Source organism: Temnothorax nylanderi, unplaced genomic scaffold (genome assembly GCF_030848795.1).
Source record: "Temnothorax nylanderi isolate EJ_2023f unplaced genomic scaffold, tnyl_v1.0 TNYL_tig0003_pilon, whole genome shotgun sequence".
Classification (NCBI taxonomy): domain Eukaryota; kingdom Metazoa; phylum Arthropoda; class Insecta; order Hymenoptera; family Formicidae; genus Temnothorax; species Temnothorax nylanderi.
In genome coordinates, this window is record NW_027249065.1 from 3,551,130 (window position 1) to 3,571,204 (window position 20,075).

The 20,075-nt window shown below is 35.6% G+C and overlaps 4 protein-coding genes across 4 annotated transcripts; all 4 read right to left on the reverse strand.

The window, feature by feature from the left end:
* Positions 1–1,512: 1,512 nt before the first annotated feature.
* LOC139770389 (odorant receptor 4-like) lies at positions 1,513–4,020 on the reverse strand. Its single transcript, XM_071702298.1, has 5 exons — positions 3,208–4,020; positions 2,943–3,042; positions 2,758–2,868; positions 2,428–2,583; positions 1,513–2,199 (listed from the first exon to the last, which is right to left on the reverse strand). Exons 1-5 carry the CDS (start codon positions 3,987–3,989, stop codon positions 2,146–2,148), a joined length of 1,203 nt encoding a protein of 400 aa, XP_071558399.1. The 5' UTR covers positions 3,990–4,020; the 3' UTR covers positions 1,513–2,145.
* A 3,668-nt stretch (positions 4,021–7,688) lies between these two features.
* Positions 7,689–10,442, reverse strand: LOC139770398 (odorant receptor 4-like). Its single transcript, XM_071702310.1, has 5 exons — positions 9,661–10,442; positions 9,392–9,491; positions 9,207–9,317; positions 7,973–8,128; positions 7,689–7,742 (listed from the first exon to the last, which is right to left on the reverse strand). Exons 1-5 carry the CDS (start codon positions 10,440–10,442, stop codon positions 7,689–7,691), a joined length of 1,203 nt encoding a protein of 400 aa, XP_071558411.1.
* Positions 10,443–12,948: 2,506 nt separating this feature from the next.
* On the reverse strand, positions 12,949–15,175 carry LOC139770403 (odorant receptor 4-like). Its single transcript, XM_071702324.1, has 5 exons — positions 14,394–15,175; positions 14,115–14,214; positions 13,928–14,038; positions 13,558–13,713; positions 12,949–13,349 (listed from the first exon to the last, which is right to left on the reverse strand). Exons 1-5 carry the CDS (start codon positions 15,173–15,175, stop codon positions 13,296–13,298), a joined length of 1,203 nt encoding a protein of 400 aa, XP_071558425.1. The 3' UTR covers positions 12,949–13,295.
* Positions 15,176–15,653: 478 nt separating this feature from the next.
* On the reverse strand, positions 15,654–17,872 carry LOC139770410 (odorant receptor 4-like). Its single transcript, XM_071702337.1, has 5 exons — positions 17,094–17,872; positions 16,675–16,774; positions 16,439–16,549; positions 16,181–16,336; positions 15,654–16,114 (listed from the first exon to the last, which is right to left on the reverse strand). Exons 1-5 carry the CDS (start codon positions 17,870–17,872, stop codon positions 16,061–16,063), a joined length of 1,200 nt encoding a protein of 399 aa, XP_071558438.1. The 3' UTR covers positions 15,654–16,060.
* Between the last annotated feature and the right edge of the window lie 2,203 nt (positions 17,873–20,075).

The following is a 20,075-nucleotide window of genomic DNA, read 5'->3' on the forward strand; positions in this document are numbered from 1 at the left end:
GTACAGTCTTTTACGTCTTACGTTTTTCTATGTATGGTTTACTTTATGTCCACGCTACGACAGACGTCTCGTTCTTTGTCATCAGCCGAACGCTGCCCTTGCAGCAACCCAATGCAAAATATTAACCATGTAATATTTAATTGCGTATCATACTCTAGTAAAGCCTCTTATTTAGTCAAATACATTGAGGAAACCTTTCCTCAATCTCCAAGAGATATTCTCCCATTTTTTAATAATCCCCTTCATCAATTCATCCGTCTTCTTCTCGCAACTTGCAAGTCTATGGATCTCCCCCACCCCCCTTAGAAAGAGCCGAAGAGTTTAATCGGAGGATTATGTTAATCGGAGACGGTGAATCGGCCCATATCTGCAGTGAGGAAATAATCAATATCGAGTCGAAATCGATTTATTCTGAGTCGAAAAGTCATCGAAAGTTGTGCCGCAAAATCAATCGAAATCGATGAATATTTCAATTACTTTTCGATATACGTTTTCGACGTTAATTAGACGTCGATTCGATGGGTCATTTCTCGCTGGGGTGTCGCGTCAAATGTGTGATAAAAATTACGTCGTCTTTATAATGCTCGTTGATCAGCATTCTATTGTCAACCATTCTTCTGTGAAATCTGTATGCAAGCTGGATGGCGACTGTTTGCTGCGAATAAGAACTGTCAATAAAGTAAATTCGTTGCTCGCTTGCGCTTGCGCGCATTATTAAGGATTAAAACGTTGCGTGAAAGAAAGGGTTCGGAAGCAGGAGAGTTTTCAAGTCAAACTGTTCACCGGGGGTCAGGACTACTTTTTTCTACGAATATATCATTCTCATTCGTCATCGTGTACATTTTTTTCAAACAACTAAGAATAGTCGATTGGATTCAACTTTTCTTCCTATTAAATCCTGTATGCCGGTTTTAATCAAGTTTTCCGATTCTCTGGCAAGTAATCGCTTTTGATTGTACTGAAGTCTCTGTTACAACTTGCAACTGAAAAGCTACATTAGAAAGTTTCGAAGGGATTGCATGCAAACATTTCTGACTTTTCTCTTTCGTAAAGGACAAATAGTTTTTCTGTTGGAAGCAATGAAATTATTTTCGTTTTATAAGATTTTACTGATAATAGCAATATATAAGCAAAGCGCTACTTTTTATTTAGCCAGCGTAACTGTGGAAAAATAATTCTAATTATCACGCAATTATATTTCAAGCAATAAACTGATATATTTTTACTATTATCAGGATCATTCTATCGATTAAAATGTATAATAGATTTAGTAAGGGTGGCAGTTCTCCATTTAAGATAATAGTTGACCGCGTGCCTTGCTAGTGTTTTGGAGATTTTAATACCGCGTGAGATGGTTTTCCAAGTGCAGTAATAGTTACGAAGCAAAGTAAAATATTTCTTATTGTACGACTCATTTCCAACATATTACATTGAATAGCTGCATGATATTTTAAAAATAGAAATATTATGCAACTAATTATATAAGGATATATTCAAATAAAAATCAGTTGATATATTTTATATGCTTATCGTCTGATTTTTGTATTTTTCGCATGCTTACGTTACGTACGATGCAATGTTATCCATACAATATGTAGTTTAGATTGTGGTTTTAAAGAGTAAATTTTAATTGATAATTAATGTGTTACAGCTCGAGTTACATCATACGATACTTTGACCCTCCCGTGAGATATAATCGCACATCAGATTAATTTTTAAAGCAGCATTAGTTTTATATATATGTATACATATGTGATTGATAAATGTGAAATTATATTTTCAATTATTTCTAAATTTCTACTGGGTGCTCTTCTTCATCTCGTGAAGCGAAATGTAGATGCAGTTTACATAAGAAGATAAAATAATAACTACATAAGTTAATTAATTATTAATCTGCATTCTATGAAACTTTAATGTATAGTTTTTCCATGTTGAAAAACAAAAATTTCTTACGCACACTTCTATATAAAGGAAATTTTATACATTTATCGATATTATATATTTAAATATAGATATATGTATATCATACCATACTTCTTTTGGACACATCTATCACGAGCATACACGATACGTGTACGTATAGCCATTATGATGCGTTTATAGTCATAATTCCGACGAGAAGGTGAAGATGGAGATCAAAAATGTTTAGTCAACTACCTTTAGAAGCATATTAAAATATGTCACAGCTGTCTTCACGACCTGTAAAACAAGCATAATATCCTGCAATTATTTACGTACTATTTCATCCATTAGGTTTGTTAAAATTGGCACGAGAGATTCATTAAGAAAGTCGTATTTAATTCATGTATGTGTGAGTGTCTATTATATTACAAAGATAAATATAATCACACTTCATAATGTATTTAATTCTAGTGTTGCAGATTCCTGAAAAAAAATGAATAAATACTTTTGGACACATGTTCTTACATCGCCATATGTCTTGAATGATAGATCCATGATTTTCCCAGCAGTGATCTTCATGGGCAAGTTCGACATGATTACTACAAGCACGATCCCACGCGCTTCCTTGGTCGGAAGACGATACCATTCGAGCATGCAAGATGTTCTAGCTACTTTTTCTGCCTGTTATTAATATCATGAAATTCGTGAAGCAAAATTTCCGCAGATATAAACATCGCTTTAAGAATATTATAGAACGATTTCCAGCAATATCTTCTCAAGCATTATCTTGTATGACACGCGCGTAAAACAAAGCATTATCATGTATTATTATTTGCTATACTGTACGTATAGTACCTGAACGGTAAGTTGTTCACCAGTGTAACAAAACATGAACATATTTATCATCATGGATGTAAATAATGTAATGTAGGAGCACATAGCTATTGTATTACTATTTTCCCATTCCTATAAATGTTACATTATTGGAAATTTCTTTTTGTTCCGTTTATTAAATTTTTCAAGTGTATAAAATTACAAACCATTATTATAATATATCCGAAAAGGCACACTATCATTGTACATCCCATCAATTCTATTAGACACGCTTGTTGCAATGTATTTTCTACCAATTGTAAAAAACTGAAATGTCGATGGTATTGAATCAACATATTCAGGAAATAAAAAAATAAAATTAACTACATTCTGCATGTATATGATGTTAATTACCGATTAGCAAATAATCAAATATTACAGACGTTGAATTACTGATGGTTCTAATAAAAACTAAAAGTTCCAGACTTTTACCTTCGAATTCTTATTTGATGTTCGACCATTTTAGCCAGCTTCTTATCCACTTCCCGTTTCTCTTGCCATTGCTCGTCGACGAGATTTATCATCAGATCCGCCAGAATCTTCAGCTGGCCACAGGCGTGCATCACGAAAACGGCCGCGAGGCCACATAAACCTGTCGTTATCGAGAAAGTAACTATCCCGTTTAATATCTGTATTGCAAAAATAAACTCGTAAGTAGGGCTGACTTGTATATCAAAAAAATAAAAGTAAGCCGGGCAAGGCAGAGGCCTGATTGTGATATTTTGTGGAGTGACGATTTTTCCCTTGGCAAACGGCAAGATCAATCGAAAGAAAAATCCGCTGCCATACATGAAGACCGCGCAAAGTGTGACCAGTCGTCTTCCGATTTTCGCGGTTTCGATCATCGTGTTTCGTGCTTTCACGCTGGTAACTGTCTTATAATCTTCCTCGATGTGCTTCAAACAACGTATGATATCTCTTTCGTGAAAAACCATACTACTGTATTTACTACTGGCCATAAAACCGTAGATAAGCACAGGGATTGTTCGAATCCTGATACGTGTTCTCTTCTCAATCAACCAAAAACAGAGACTCGGAATAAATACGGAATAAAGAAGAATGTTACAGATCGAGATCAAGATGTATTTCCAAATTGTTTCGCCGGTAGATCTTCTCCTGTTATACACTGGCCAGACTCCGAATACGCTCAGAACGTGTCGCGTCAAATATGTGATAAAAATCATGTCGTCTTTATGATGCTCGTTGATCAGCATTCTTTTTTGTCGATCTTGTGTGAAACCTCTACGCAAGCTGGATGGCGACTGATCGCTGCGAATAAGAACTGTCAATAAAGTAAATTCGTTGCCCGCTTGCGCTTGCGCGCATTAAGGATTAAAATGTTGCGTGAAAGAAAGAGTTCGGAAGCAGGAGAGTTTCCAAGTCAAACTGTTCACCGAGGGTCAGGATTGCTTTCCACGAATTGCGCTTCTATTCGTCAACGTGTACATTTTTTTCAAGCAGCTAAGAATAGTCTGTTGGCTTCAACGTTTCTTCCTGTATTAAAACTTATGATTACATCTGTTGGACGTTGACCGCCAGCAATAGTTTCGATTACATAGTACAGTGATACTCCGACTTGCTTAGAGAACAATATATATAACATCTATCATTGTATTTCCGATATGACGATTTTGTTGTGTTTCTAATTTGAATCTGAGGACGTTGATAAATTAAATAAAGATAAAATATATTTATATTTGTGTATAGTGTATACGGTGCCGCGGTATTATATTCTGCGACAACTACTTGTAATATGGAAATTTGTTAAACCTATAATTGCGCAAATATCTAAAAATAAAAGTGATAAACCGTTTCGAAGAAAAGTGTTGTTCCGACATTAATTAAACTTTCAGATTCTTTGGAAAATAATTGCTTTTTACTGCACTGAAGTCTCTGTTAAGGTGGTTCAAGCATTTAGGTCAAATGTAGATAGCCCGGAAAATATGGTATTAAATGAAAGGTTAACGTTCCTAGAGTGTGTCTGAAAAATTTCAAATTTTTTTACCGCTTGGTTCCGGAGATATATGTCCGTAAACTTTGCCAATTTTACATGGTGATAATAAAGAAAGGAGGGTCAGATCGCACATTTATGGAATACGTTCATACTTCTCGAGTAGATGAACGAATAAAAAACTGTTTAATCGATGCAATAAACATTTCTAAAGATACTGACGCGACACCAAATTGATTGACCGTACCGTATATAAATAAAGCGGAACTTTCGACAAACTTTCGGCAACTTTCGACGTTTCGACACGACACGAGAGTCATGGCAGCCGTCTTGAGTGGCTGCTTGGCAACGTCGCACGCGTCAGCTGACGCACAAGACGCGTGTCCTACCATTCTCCTACCGTTGAATGGAGGTTATAAGGATAACATATCTTTTTCGGCAGTTGTATGAATATATTCACTATCGCGGAATTGTAGAAATTGTGACGTATATTTTTTCTATTTTAGTATATTTTATTCTTTACCGGCGTGATCATATTTATGGTTATATTACCAACTCTAGTCAAATTTGTGACTTTGCTCTGATATTTTCAGTTTATAGCAACGATTAAATGAGAAAAAACCTTAAGGAATAATTAATTTTAATATATGCTGATTTTTACATACTAAATCATTCATATTTGTCACTAGTAACAATAGTTGTTTTTGTGACTTCAAATTACTGCATTAACCACCTTAAACTTGCAATTGAAAAGCCACATCAATCGGATGGATAATATATGCACAGAAACTTTCGAAGGAATCGCACGCAAATATATTTGTGATTTTCCCCCTTCGTAAAGAACATGAAGTTTTCCTGTTGGAAGCAATGAAAGGGTTAACTTCTTGTAATGAAAACTTATTGATAATAGCCACTGGTGTATCCTAGGGAGGGTTGTGAAGTTAAACCCCTTTGTTACAAATAAAAAAAAAATTAGTTTTGCTGGAGCTGTTTCAAAACTCTAAGAAAGTGATGCATTAAAAGTTAAAGCAGGACTGGAAGTTTCTCCACGTCCTCGTCATTGTGATCTTAGAGTAAAAGCTAAGCGTGCATGATACTAAGAAAAATATCAAATCAAATAATTTTTCCGAAACCCTTCAGACATCCACTAGTGCATAATAGCAATGTATCAACAAAATGCTGTTATTGATTAGGCAGAGTATCTGTGGAAATATAACTGTAGTCATCGTACAATTTTATTTTAAACAATAAATAGTATATTTTGTTCCTTATTATCATGATTATTCTCTCGATTAAAATGTACAGTGCATTTACATAGTAAGAGTTACAGCACTCAAAATAGAGTATTGCTTACTGTATAGCTTATTTCTGTTCTATAATATTAAAATCCTGTTTGCTACTTTGCGAGAAAAATTATGCAATTATATACGATATTTCGATTTGTTTGTACCCTTAGGAAAATTTACTTAAAAAAACTTAAAATAAACTAGAAAGTTTACCAAAGAAATTACTATTGATAAACTATTGATAAACTAGAAGTGATTTCGAACCAAACTTTAAGTATTTCTATAATATACTTTAAAGGTTACTTTAAGTTAACTCATGCAATTACTATTAATCACCCCAAAAAAATATTGTGTCATTTAGTGGCTCCCGCTTGATTTTAGAGGATTTTCCTCTGAAATACGGTCTCAAGAAGATATTTTAAAATCTAGAGGAATATCCTCTAACCATGAGACACTAGACTTAAGATTGCAGTCCTCTTAATACTAGAGGACACTGATTTCCGATATTCACCCGGAATAAAAAAAAATTATTTATTTCGAAATTTTATTACTATTTTATAACTAAATTTGTTTCTTAAGATGCAGTCTATGATTATAAATATTTTCTCGTATTTGAAAAACACACTTACCTTGGTGGGATTCGAACTCGGGACCTCTGGATCGTGAGCCAACTGCCTTACGTGGTAGACTACTTCTTAATTTGATGTAAGTGTTATATATAGTCTACATATGTCATAACCAGCGCAAATATATAATTTTTCAAAAATCATCTTAAGAAACAAATTCAGTTTAAAAAGAGTAATAAAATTTTGAATTGGATATATGGTATAATATTTCTTAATGTCTCGTGTGGTGCAAGTGTGGTGAAAAAGGGAACTTGTCTTTTTAAGTATACTGTTGAAACAACACGCATAAGTTAAAATCAGCTTTAAGTATTACCTGTATAAAAAGTAAAGTTAAAGTATATTTATAAGTATTACGTTTGTTAAAAGTAAATTTAAAGTATATTTGCGACTTGCTTATAAAGTTTTTATTGAGGTTAATAACTTAAAGAAAACTTTACGTTCGGCTGTCAGTATACTATTAGTCTACTATTATACTATTAGTACTTTTATACTATTATACTATTAGTACTATTATACTATTATTACGGCTAGTATACTTTATAATACTTTAAAATACTTTAAGTAACTTTAAAGAACTTTAAGTAAATTTTCCTAAAGGTAAATTACAGTCGTACACCGAAATCAACAAGCATATAAAGCACCAAATAATTTCGCATATATATGATTGATAAATATGAAGTTATATTTCTAGTTTTCTTAGTTTTTACTGGATAGTTTTATTCATTTCGTATAATTGCAGTTTATATGAAATATAAATGAGTAATTACATAATTTAATTAATTATCAAACTGCACTTAATGAAATTTTCATACATGTATATAATTTTACCGTACTGAGAAACCAAAATTTCTTACGCACACTTCTATATAGAAGAAATTTTATATATTTATCGAGCATATATTTAAATGTAAGTATATGTACATCATACCACATGCTTCTGTATTGGACACATCTATATCACGAGCATACACGATACGTGTACGTATAGGCATTATGATGCGTTTGTAGTCATAATTCCGACGAGAAGGTGAAGATGTAGATCAGAAATGTTCAGTCAACTACCTTTAAAAGCATATTAAAATATGTCACAGCTGTCTTCACGACCTGTAAAACAAGCATAACATCCTGCAATTATTTACATACTATTTCATACATTATATTTGTTAAAATTGGCACGAGAGATTCGTTAAGAAAGTCGTACTTGAATCATGTATGTGTGTGTGGGTGTCTATTATATTACAAAGACAAATATAATCACACTCCATAATGTATTTAATTCTAGTGTTGCTGATTCCTGAAAAAATAAATAAATACTTTTGGATACATGTTCTTACATCGCCATATGTCTTGAATGATAGATCCATGATTTTCCCAGCAGTGATCTTCATGGGCAAGTTCGACATGATTACTACAAGCACGATCCCACGCGCTTCCTTGGTCGGAAGACGATACCATTCGAGCACGCAAGATGTTCTAGCTACTTTTTCTGCCTGTTATTAATATCATGAAATTCGTGAAGCAAAATTTCCGCAGATATAAACATCGCTTTAAGAATATTATAGAACGATTTCCAGCAATATCTTCTCAAGTAGGGGAGACCGGGGCGAAGTCGGCCCTTTTTTTTCGGTGCCGATGTTTAACAACAAAATAAATCATTTTAGTGAAATATAGTATACCATTGTAAAGAGTGAACCCTTGGCTACAGAATTTATATCGGCATTTTTGGTCTACGTCGCTTTGTTCAACCGGTATAGAGTAAAAACGACAAAGGTGCAAAAATCGAAGAGTCAAAATTCCCGGGGCGGAGTCGTGTCTTCATTCTCGGACTGGATTTTAAATAAAGATACATAATTTTGATCATAAAATATAATAGATAACACTTTATTCATTGTTTTTTAGTAGAAAAATGTAAAGCGGAAAATAATTTCAAGAAAATCAATTTTCTTTTTCGCTAACAGTTAAAGCATGTAAAAACAGAGTCTGACGAGCACACGCACTCGTTGTGTGCCTTACGCCTGCACGAAATGCACTGTTTTCCATCGGCTCTGTTTTCTATCTCCGAGCATACGCAGCACATATTATTTAGCTTTCTTGACTTCGTTTTGGCTTGGAAACGACTTCGCCCCGAACACAAGTTTTAGGTTTGGTCGCTTATAAAATAATAGAAATCAATGAAAATAAAAAAACTACACTGGATTCGTGTTCAGCATGCATTACTCTTTAGAATCACTTACTTTGAGATTCGGAGAGACAATAATACTTAAGATATTACAAACTTTCGACGCGGAAGAAATTTTACTTTTGACCTGCGAAAACACGTTTGCTTCGATAAGAATCACAACATGGCACGTAACCTCAAAAACTCCGTTGGTCACGTGGGCACCATAAGCCGCGCTTACAGTATTAATGGCGAGTTCACACAACATACAGATTTCGAGATAATTGCAAAAACGACTCCGCCACGGGGCCGACTTCGCCCCAATCTCCCCTATATATTATCTTGTATGATGCGCGCGTAAAACGAAGCATTATCATGCATTATTATTTACTATACTGTACGTATAGTACCTGAACGGTAAGTTGTTCACCAGTGTAACAAAACAAGAACACATTTATCATCATGGATGTAACTGATGAGAAGTAGGAGCACATAGCTATCGTATTACTATTTTCCCATTCCTATAAATGTTACATTATTGGACATTTCTTTTTGTTCCGTTTATTGAATTTTTCGAGTGTATAAAATTACAAACCATTATTATAAAATATCCTAAAAGGCACACTATCATCGTACATCCCATCAATTCTATTAGACACGCTTGTTGCAATGTATTTTCTACCAATCGTAAAAAACTGCAATGTCGATGGTATTGAATTAATCAACACATTCAGGAAATGAAAAAATAGAATTAACTACATTCCGCATGTATATGATGTTAATTACCGGTTAGCAAATAATCAGATATTACAGACGTTGAATTACTGATGGTTCTAATAAAAACTAAAAGTTCCAGACTCTTACCTTCGAATTCTTATTTGATGTTCGACCATTTTAGCCAGCTTCTTATTCACTTCCCGTTTCTCTTGCCATTGCTCCTCGACCAGATTTATCATCAGATCCGCCAGAATCTTCAGCTGGCCACAGCCGTGCATCACGAAGACGGCCGCGAGGCCACATAAACCTGTCGTTATCGAGAAAGTAACTATCCCGGATAATATCTGTATTGCAAAGATAAACTCGTAAGTGGGGCTGACTTGTATATCAAAGAAATAAAAGTAAGCCGGGCAAGGCAGAGGCCTGATCGTGATATTTTGTGGAGTGACGATTTTTCCCTTGGCAAACGGCAAGATCAATCGAAAGGAGAGTCCGCTGCCGTACATGAAGACCGCGCAAAGTGTGACCAGTCGTCTTCCGATTTTCGCGGTTTCGATCATCGTGTTTCGTGCTTTCACGCTGGTAACTGTCTTATAATCTTCCTCGATGTGCTTCAAACAACGTATGATATCTCTTTCGTAAAAAATCATACTACTGTATTTACCACAGGCCATGAAAACGAAGATAAGCAGGGGAATCGTTCGAATCCTGATACGTGTTCTCTTCTCAATCAACCAAAAACAGAGACCCGGAATAAGCACAGAATAAAGAAGAATGTTACAGATCGAGATCAAGAAGTACTTCCAAAGTCTATCGCCGCTTGATCTTTTCTTATTAAACGACGGCCAGATCCCGAGTAGCCTCAGAACGTTTTGCGTCAAATGTGTGATAAAAATCACGTCATCTTTATAATGCTCGTTGATCAGCATTCTTTTTTTTTGTCGATCTTATGTGAAACCTCTACGCAAGCTGGATGGCGACTGATCGCTGCGAATAAGAACTGTCAATAAAGTAAATTCGTTGCCCGCTTGCGCTTGCGCGCATTAAGGATTAAAATGTTGCGTGAAAGAAAGAGTTCGGAAGCAGGAGAGTTTCCAAGTCAAACTGTTCACCGAGGGTCAGGATTGCTTTCCACGAATTGCGCTTCTATTCGTCAACGTATACATTTTTTTCAAGCAGCTAAGAATAGTCTGCTGGCTTCAACTTTTCTTCCTGTATTAAAACTTATGATTGCATTTGTTGGACGTTGACCGCCAGCAATATTTTCGATTACAAAGTTAGAGTAATACTCCGACTTGCTTAGAGAACAATATATATAACATTTATCATTGTATTTCCGATATGACGATTTTGTTGTGTTTCTAATTTGATTCTGAGGACGTCGATAAATTAAATAAAGATAAAAGTATATTTATATTCGTGTATAGTGTATACGGTGCCGCAGCATTATATTCTGCGACAACTACTTGTAATAGGGAAAACTTGTTAAACCTGTAATTGCGCGAATATCTAAAAATAAAAGTGATAAACCGTTTTAGAGAAGAGTGTTGTTCCGACATTAATTAAACTTTCAGATTCTTTGGAAAATAATTGCTTTTTACTGCACTGAAGTCTCTGTTAAACTTGCAATTGAAAAGCCACATCAATCGGATGGATAATATATGCACAGAAACTTTCGAAAGGATCGCATGCAAACATGTTTGTGATTTTCCCCCTTCGTAAAGAACATAAAGTTTTCCTGTTGGAAGCAATGAAAGGGTTAACTTTTTGTAATCAAAACTTATTGATAATAGCCACTGGTGTATCCTAGGGAGGGTTTTAAAGTTAAACCCCTTTGTTCCAAACAAAAAAAATTAGTTATGCTGGAGCTGTTTCAAAACTCTAGGAAAGTGATGCATTAAAATTTAAAGCCGGACTGGAAGTTTGTCCACGTCCTCGTCATTGTGATCCTAGAGTAAAAGCTAAGCGTGCATGATACTAAGAAAAATATCAAATCAAATAATTTTTCCAAATCCCTTCAGACATCCACATAATAGCAATGTATCAACAAAATGCTGTTATTGATTAAAGCAGAGTATCTGTGGAAATATAACTGTAGTCGTCGTACAATTTTATTTTAAACAATAAATAGTATATTTTGTTGCTTATCATCATGATTATTCTCTCGATTAAAATGTGCAGTGCATTTACATAGTAAGAGTTACAGTACTCAAAATAGAGTATTGCTTACTGTATAGCTTATTTCTGTTCTATAATATTGAAATCCTGTTTGATTGTTCACCGAAGGTCAGGATTGCCTTCCACGAATAGCGCTCCCAGTCGTCAACGTCTACATTTTTTTTTTCAAGCAACTGAGAACAGTCGATTGGATTCAACTTTTCTTCTTGTATCAAAACTTATGATTGCATCTGTTGGACGTTGACCGCCAGCAATATTTTCGATTACAAAGTTACAGTAATACTTGGATTTGCTTAGAGATCAATACATATAACAATAATGCTTCTGACGTGATGGTTTTATCGTGCTTCTGACGTGGTATTTCTAATAACGTCAGTGGATTAAATAAAGCTAAAACTGTGTTTATGTTCTTATATAATATCTGAAAGTAAACTTATTAAACTTGGTGCACGAAAAGATGAAAATGAAAGCGGTACATCATTTCCATTGAATGTGTTTTGATATTATGCCGACATTAATCAAGTTTTTAATCACCTTTGATTGTTAATTGTACTAAAGTCTCTATTACAACTAAAAAACCACATTAATCGGATGGATAAAGTCATGTGTAAAAACTTTGGACGGGATTGCATGCAAACATATTTGTAATTTGTAATTATTACGTAATTATATCTCAAATAATAAATATAATAGTATCTTTTGTGATCATTCTCCCGATTAAAATGTATACTGCATTTAGTGAAAGTTACAGTGTCCTATTTAAGATAATATTTGACGGCGTGTCATGCTAATGTTTTAGAGATTTTAATGCCGGGTAAGATGGATTTCCAAGAGCAGTATAATAGTTACGAAGCAAAATAAAACGTCTTATTATTGTACAGCTTATTTTTACCATATAACATTGAAAAGCTACTTGATATTTTAAAAGTAGTTTTATCAATTATATTAATAAGAATATATATTTAAATCAAAATCAGGTAATATTATGTCTGAGTTTTGTATTCTTCGCATGCTTATGTCACATACAATGCTTTATCAATATGATGTGTAGCTTATATTATAGTTTTGAAGAGCGAACGTTAATTGACAATTGATGTGTAATAGCTTAAATGCAATACTTCGATCCGCCTGCGAGATATAGACGCACGCACAGATCAACGGATTTTTAAATCAGCATTGGTTTTATATATACATATGTGATTGACGAATTGTGAAATTATATTTTCGGATACCTCTTATTTTCTACTGGGTGCTCTTCTTTATGTCGTGAAATGAAATATAGATGCAGTTTATAAAAAAGAGATTATATAAAGAGATAAAATAATAATTTAAAATAAAAAATTACATAACTTAATTAATTATTAAACTGCATTTTATGAAACTTTAAGGTATAGTTTTACTGAGAAACAAAAATTTCTCACGCGCCCTTCTATATAGAGAAGATATATTTAAATCGAGAATATATTCAAATATATATGTACATCATACCATGCTTCCTGTATTTGACACATCTATATCACGAGCACACACGATACGATGTTACCATTACGATGCGTTTGTAATCATAGTTCCAACGAGAAGGTGGAGATGCAGATCATAAATGTTCAGTCGGCTATCTTTAGAAGCATATTAAAATATGTCACAGCTGTCTTCACGACCTGAAAAACAAGCATAATATCCTACAGTTTATATACTATTTCGTCGATTATATTCTTAATTTACAAGCGTGTGATAAATTGAGAAAGTTGTATTCGATTGTGTGTTTGTGTGATATCCATTATATTAAAATGTTAAATGTAACTACTTAATAATGTTCTTAATTGTAGTGTTACAATGATGAAGAAATGAATGAACGTATGTTCTTACATCGCCGTACGTCTTGAAAGATAGATCCATGATCTTCCCAGCGGTAATCTTAGTAGGCATATTCGACATGATTATTACCAGCACGATCCCACGCGCTTTCTTGTCCGGAAGACGGTACCACTCGAGCTCGCAAGATGTACTAGCTACTCTTTCTGCCTGTTATTAATATTATCCAATACTTGTAGAAATTTTCGCCAATTTAAGCATTATTTAAAAAATATTATAAACATTTCCAATAACATCTTCTCAAGTACTGTCTTGTATTAAGCAACAAATAGCATTACCATATATTATTATAAACTGCACGTCCAATTGTGTTATCATCACCATATGTGTAATATTTTCTATGAAATGGTATGGATAAACATACCTGAACACTAAGTTGTTCGCCAGTGTAACAAAACATGAACATATTTATCATGAGGGATGTAACTGTTATAAAGTAAGAGCACATAGCTATCGAATTGCTATTTTCCCATTCCTATAAACGTTACATTATCGAAGGAAACATTTTTTTGCTTTGTTATTGAAACTTTTAAATGTATGAGACTACGAACCATTATTATAAAATATCCTAGAAGGCATACTATCATCGTGCACCCCATCAATTCTATTAGACACGCTTGTTGTAAAGTATTTTCTACCAATTGTAAAAAACTGGAATGTCAACGGTACCGAATCAACACATGTAGAAAATGGAAAAATAAAATTAACTACAGTCCGCATGTATATTATGTGAATTATCGATTAGCGAATATTTCATTATTGTATAGACGATGAGTCACTTGATGTATATGTTGTTTTAATAAAAATTAAAAAAACTCTCAAACTCTCACCTTCGAATTCTTATTTGATGTTCGACCATTCTCGCCAGCTTCTTGTTCACGTCCTGTTTTTCTTGCCATTGCTCCTCGACGAGATTTCTCATCAGATCCGCCAGAATCTTCAGCTGGCCACAGGCGTGCATCACGAAGACGGCCGCGAGGCCACATAAAGCTATCGTTATCGAATAAGTGACTACCCCGGATAAAAATTGCATTGCGAAGATCAGCTCGTAAGCGGGGCTAACTTGTATATCGAAGATATAGAAGTAAGCCGGGCAAGGCAGAGGTTTGATCGTGATGTTTTGTGCGGTGACGATTTTTCCCTTGGCAAACGGCAGGATGGATCGAAAGGAGAGCCCGCTGCCGTACATGAATACCGCGCAAAGTGTCACCAGTCGTATTCCGATCTTTGCAGATTCGATCATCATGTGCCGCGCCTCCACGCTATTAACGAGCCTCCAATCCTCCTCGATGTGCTTCAAGCAGCGCCTGATATCCTTTTCGCGGAATACCAGATTGCTGTATTTACCACTGGCCATGAAGCCGTAGAACATCAGAGGGATCGTTTGGACTCGGACGCGTGGTCTTTTCTCGATTGTCCAGAAAAAAGCACCGGGAATCAGAACGCAGTAGAGAAGAATGTAAGACATCGTGATCAAAAAGTACTTCCAGACTCTTTCGCCGGTGGAGCTTCTTCTGTTATATGCCGGCCAGACTCCGAGTAGGCTCAGAACGTTTCGCGTCAATTGCGTGATGTAAATCATGTCATCTTTGTAGTGTTCGTTGCGCAGCATGCTTTTGTCGATTTTGCGTGAAATCTTTACGCGAACTGGATGACGACTGATCGCTGCAAATAAGAACTGCCGATAAAGTAAATTCGTACTCCGCTTGCGCTTGCGCGTTTTAAAGATTAAAATGTTGCGTGAAGAAGAGGGTTCGAAAGCAGAAGAGTTACCAAGTCAAACTATTCTCCGAGGGTCAGGATTGCTTTCCACGAATAGTGCTTCCATTCGTCAACGTGTACATTTTTTTTTTTCAAGCAGCTAAGTGAGCTAAGAATAGTCTGTTGGACGTTTTTAACTTTCCTTCCTGTGTTAAAACTCATGATTGCGTCCGTTGGACGTTGACCGCAGTGGTTTCGCTTACGTGTAGTACAGAAGACTGCTTAGAAATCAATATAACAACAATCGTATTGTTTTTGATGTAATGATGTTGTCGTATTTCTGATATTATAATTCTAATTACGTCAGTGAAAATTAAATAAAGCTGAAATCACATTTATATTCCTATGTTTTATTTTATTCTACAATTACTGTTTGTGGCAGGAAAGTAAACTTGTAGTTGCGTGAGAAACAGAAAATAAAAGTTGCAAATCGTTTCCATAGAAAGTGCTTCAATGTTGCATTGATCAAGTTTTCTGATTCTCTGGGAAACAATCATGTTTGATTCTGCTAATGTTTCTGTTGCAACTTGTATTTCTCAAAGTTACAATGTTGATCGGTAAGTAAAAGTTTTTACGTGTTTGTATGAACGTCAATACGTATTTTAACTTTCGTCTGGCTATCATTTCTTTTTACAACAGATATTCTAACAAAAATGTTACTGTTCGGGAATAATATGTCTTTGCCGTATTTACATATTTCTTTAAGGACTACGTTGCATCTACGGACTATTCAAACTTAGCCAACAACAGAGCGAAGAAGATTTAAGTACGTTACGGCCGTCTTAACGACCTAAAATATAAGGAAAATATCTTCGTAAAATTATATTTTATTCTTTCCTAACATATTGTTACTTACGTTGCCGAATGTCCGGAACGAAAGATCGATGAACTTTCCTCCTCTGAGCTTCGTCGGAGAATTCGACATGACCATGATTAATATCAGCGATCGCGCTTTCGTGTCTGGAAGACGGTACCACTCCAATGTGCATGCTGTTAATGCTACTTTTTCTCCCTGGTTTAATTAATAAGTTATACGTATTATCAATTAAAATAATGACGCTCACATTGTCAGCTAATAAAAGCTAATTATTACTTCGATAACATAATAATGTACCTTCGACGAAAGTTGTTCACCGATGAAGCAAAAAATGAAAATGTTGAAAGTGATCGATGTGAGTCCGACGAGATATGAACATAAAGCTACTGCATTGTTATCTTCCCATTCCTGTAAATTTGACCATTATATTTATTTGTATGTTCCCATGTATATTGTGCATCCTAGTATGCGTCGTACAATGTTCCTTCAAAATTATTCAAATTATTGTTAGTACATAATCATGTTTTGCGCACCATAATAACAAAATATCCTATGAGGCATAAGATTATGGTGCATCCAATAACTTCCAGTAGACTTGTATATTGTATGGTGCTCTGCACCAGTTGCAAGAAACTGAAATGCAATGTAGAGAAAATATAATTTTTTTTAAATTTATACATACATTTTTCTTATACATAAGAAAAAAGAAATATGATAATCGTGTAATAAATAAAATTCCCGATATTTTTACACAAAAATAAAGATAGATATAATTAATAACCAAGTACGTTGGTATATAAAGAATCTTATTCATCGAACAACTTATTGTATATGTGCTGTTATAATTACAGTAACGTAACACGTAGGTATTTTACACATGAATTTTAATTAAAAAACATTAAAATATTAATAAAAAAATTTGCCAAGGATACTTATGCAAAGATTGTCTTACTTTCGCGTTTTGATCTGATGCTTAACAATTGTGGCAAACAATCTTTCGTTCACATTTTTAAATTCACGTTCGTTCACCAGATTGTTCATCAGGGCCATCAGTATCTCCAGCTGCGCGCAAATGTGCATTACGAAGAGACCGGCGAGGCCGCACACCGCCGTCGTGACCGTGCATTTGACGAATCCCGAGAAGAACTGCATGAGGAACACGATCTCGTAAGCGGGGCTGAGCTGCACGTCGAACAGAACGAAGTAAGTCGGGCACGGTAGATGCCTGATCGTGACGTTCTGTGCGGTGACGATCTTTCCGCGAGACAACGGTATGGCCGTTCGGAAAGACACTCCAGAGGAGTACATGAATATGGCGCAAATTATGAGCAAACGCCTGCCAGTTCTGGCCTTGTCGATCATCACGTCGCGATCGCGCGACTCGACATCCCGCCAATCGTCCTCGACCTGCGCGAGACAGTCTCTCACTCGATCCCTGCTGAACAGTAATTGGCCGTACTTGGCCATCGCCATTATCGTGTATATCACGGTGGCGACGACTTTCAGCCTGCCGCGGGTCTCTTTTTGCACGACAGCCATGTACAGAATCGCCGGGACCAATTCGCAAATGAGGAGGATGTAGGAAACGAGGACCACCGCGAGTCTCTCGAAGGTCTCCGGTAAGCGGGACTTTGTACGCGCGTACGGCCAGATACCCAGCAGCCGAAAAACGAAGCGGCTCAGCTCGAAAGCGTGGTCCACGTCGCGTTTGTAATTTTTGTTGGCAAACATCTTTTCCACGTGAATCCCGTGTGCGACTGGACGCAGGTTAGATGAAACGATGAGCGCGTTTCACTCGCCACTGATCTGACTGATCGCGGTTGATCCGCGATTCGATTCAAGGGAAGAAGGGAACTCGCGACGCGCGCGCTTGCGTGGTTGAAACAATCTCTCAAAGCCACGTACAATAAATCGCTAATATCGCGTGCGTAGAAACTTTGAGAGGGATATTGCGAGACTATTTTTATTTTGCAACATTATGGAGGAAGAATTTCCCGGAAACTAATACAAAAGGGTTGACGTTCCGAGAAGAAAGTTTTCTCGTGGTAGCGGTGCGGTCTTAAACTTTACAATTTTCCGTCAGTAATGTATAAAGAGATATTGTAAATACGTAAAAAAATAGATGTTTGTGATGTATTAACATTTTTTTATATTTCGTATTTTAAATAATATTTATATATTTTATTTTACAGTGTACATACCTCCCGTATTAAATATTTTTTTTATAATTGATACTGTATACTTGTGTATTTTATAAATGATGTACTACTGTTTATTTTTTATACCCTAGTTACTTTTAATGTCGGTAATAAATCTTTCAGCAATATGTTACAATCCATAGATACGTTTATCTCAAAGAGAAATTCATTGCAATCTCAGTTTTATTTATTCGGTAAAATTGTCAAAGCATGAAATAAATTACAGCCATTTTAATTACTTTATAATAATTTTTTTGTTAATAATAATATCGAGTCATAATTACGAAATTATAGATATACTTATAGAATGATCGTATATTTCGAATGCTATACACTTAGGGCCAGTTTCACCAACGTCGGTTAACTGTAACCTTCGGTTAAACTCACTCTTCGTCTCTTTCTAAGGGAGCAGTTAGAAAAAGATGAAGAGTTAGTTTAAACGAAGGTTACATTTAACTGACCTTGGTAAAATTGGTCCTTAATGTCCATATATATACTGACGAAAAAGAATATACTGTTGGATATTTTGCGTGTAGTATCAGGTAATTCCTCCTTGATCGACGCAAACGAGGTAAAGACCCCTGTCTTCTATTAATAAGCCGCGGACTCTTAGGAAAGGCAGGTAGTGAGGTATCGTCTATTTTGTTCGATATGAGGCTTATATTTATTTGCTTTAAGCGCGGGCAACTTTTCGTATGATGTCTGAAGCGAGAGTGTTCGCAAGAGCGATCTGAGCAATGACTCTGGTCGATAGGTCGTCAATAACGACCTCCCATATTTCGAAAATAGCCGAAATTTCATAAATAGAAATATGATTGTCATATAGACCGTTATCGAATATATAATACAAATACATTAAGGACAGTAATACGAAACATATACGATAAAACGAAACACTTACTTTTGTATTCTTATTTGATGTTTCTTATTTGATGAAGGCTCTCTATCAATCGCATCAGGATCTCCATCTGCGCGCATGCATGGATCAGGAAGATGGTCGTCATGGAAGATGGTGGCGAAACTGCAAATTGTCACATGTGATCGTCTACGTGACGAAACCTCAAAGAATTTGTTGAAAAAACACGAGTTCGTAGGTATAACTATTTCGCACACAAATTAAAGAAAACTTAATAATAACTGGAACAGGGGTCTAATCGTGCTATTCTCATCGATAGATACTTCCTCTCGACAGCGGCACCACCGTGTTATAAGATAGTCCACCGCAATACACGAACGTGAAGCACAAGACGAATAATCGTCTCCTGGTACCTTTGCTCAGGCTTTGCTCAGCAAATTATTTTTCGAGCGTCACCGATGGCTACTGTTCCCCGATCTTCCTCGATGTGCTGCAGGCAGCTTCTGATATCACACTTGTAGATAAATAAATTACTGTACTTAGTGATTGCTATGATCGAATACAAGATCGATGGTATCATTTTTAGTTTCTCCCAAGATTCGTCATCGATGACTACGTAATAAAGATCACCCGATACCATGTAGCAATAGAGAAGCAGATAACAGACGATCACAAGAAAAATATTTGTGATTTTGTTTGGCTGTCGGTCGACGGCCAGGTACTGAGTAATGGTGCAACAAAATTATTTTCAGACCTGTATCTAAATTTTTAGATACTTCAGCAAAACCGTTTTTTCCGTGCGCGATTTTCTACCACGAGGCATGCGCGGCCCGTTCGATGAACTCTCCTCCGCGTCTTCGCCGCGTAAAAGCTGCGACTT

Bases quoted from the DNA above. Each gene is read 5' to 3' on its own strand.
- LOC139770389 (XM_071702298.1), bottom strand. From the start codon at position 3,989: ATGCTGATCAACGAGCATCATAAAGACGACATGATTTTTATCACATAT. The intron at 3,043-3,207 runs GTAAAAGTCTGG...TCGACATTTCAG, and splicing joins CATCAAATAAGAATTCGAAG to TTTTTTACAATTGGTAGAAA. The intron at 2,584-2,757 runs GTACTATACGTA...TATTAATAACAG, and splicing joins GTGAACAACTTACCGTTCAG to GCAGAAAAAGTAGCTAGAAC.
- LOC139770398 (XM_071702310.1), bottom strand. From the start codon at position 10,442: ATGCTGATCAACGAGCATTATAAAGATGACGTGATTTTTATCACACAT. The intron at 9,492-9,660 runs GTAAGAGTCTGG...TCGACATTGCAG, and splicing joins CATCAAATAAGAATTCGAAG to TTTTTTACGATTGGTAGAAA. The intron at 9,318-9,391 runs GTTTGTAATTTT...TAACATTTATAG, and splicing joins TAGGATATTTTATAATAATG to GAATGGGAAAATAGTAATAC.
- LOC139770403 (XM_071702324.1), bottom strand. From the start codon at position 15,175: ATGCTGCGCAACGAACACTACAAAGATGACATGATTTACATCACGCAA. The intron at 13,714-13,927 runs GTATGTTTATCC...TATTAATAACAG, and splicing joins GCGAACAACTTAGTGTTCAG to GCAGAAAGAGTAGCTAGTAC. The intron at 13,350-13,557 runs GTAAGAACATAC...CTTGTTTTTCAG, and splicing joins CTTTCAAGACGTACGGCGAT to GTCGTGAAGACAGCTGTGAC.
- LOC139770410 (XM_071702337.1), bottom strand. From the start codon at position 17,872: ATGTTTGCCAACAAAAATTACAAACGCGACGTGGACCACGCTTTCGAG. The intron at 16,775-17,093 runs GTAAGACAATCT...ATTGCATTTCAG, and splicing joins CATCAGATCAAAACGCGAAA to TTTCTTGCAACTGGTGCAGA. The intron at 16,550-16,674 runs GTGCGCAAAACA...TCAAATTTACAG, and splicing joins TAGGATATTTTGTTATTATG to GAATGGGAAGATAACAATGC.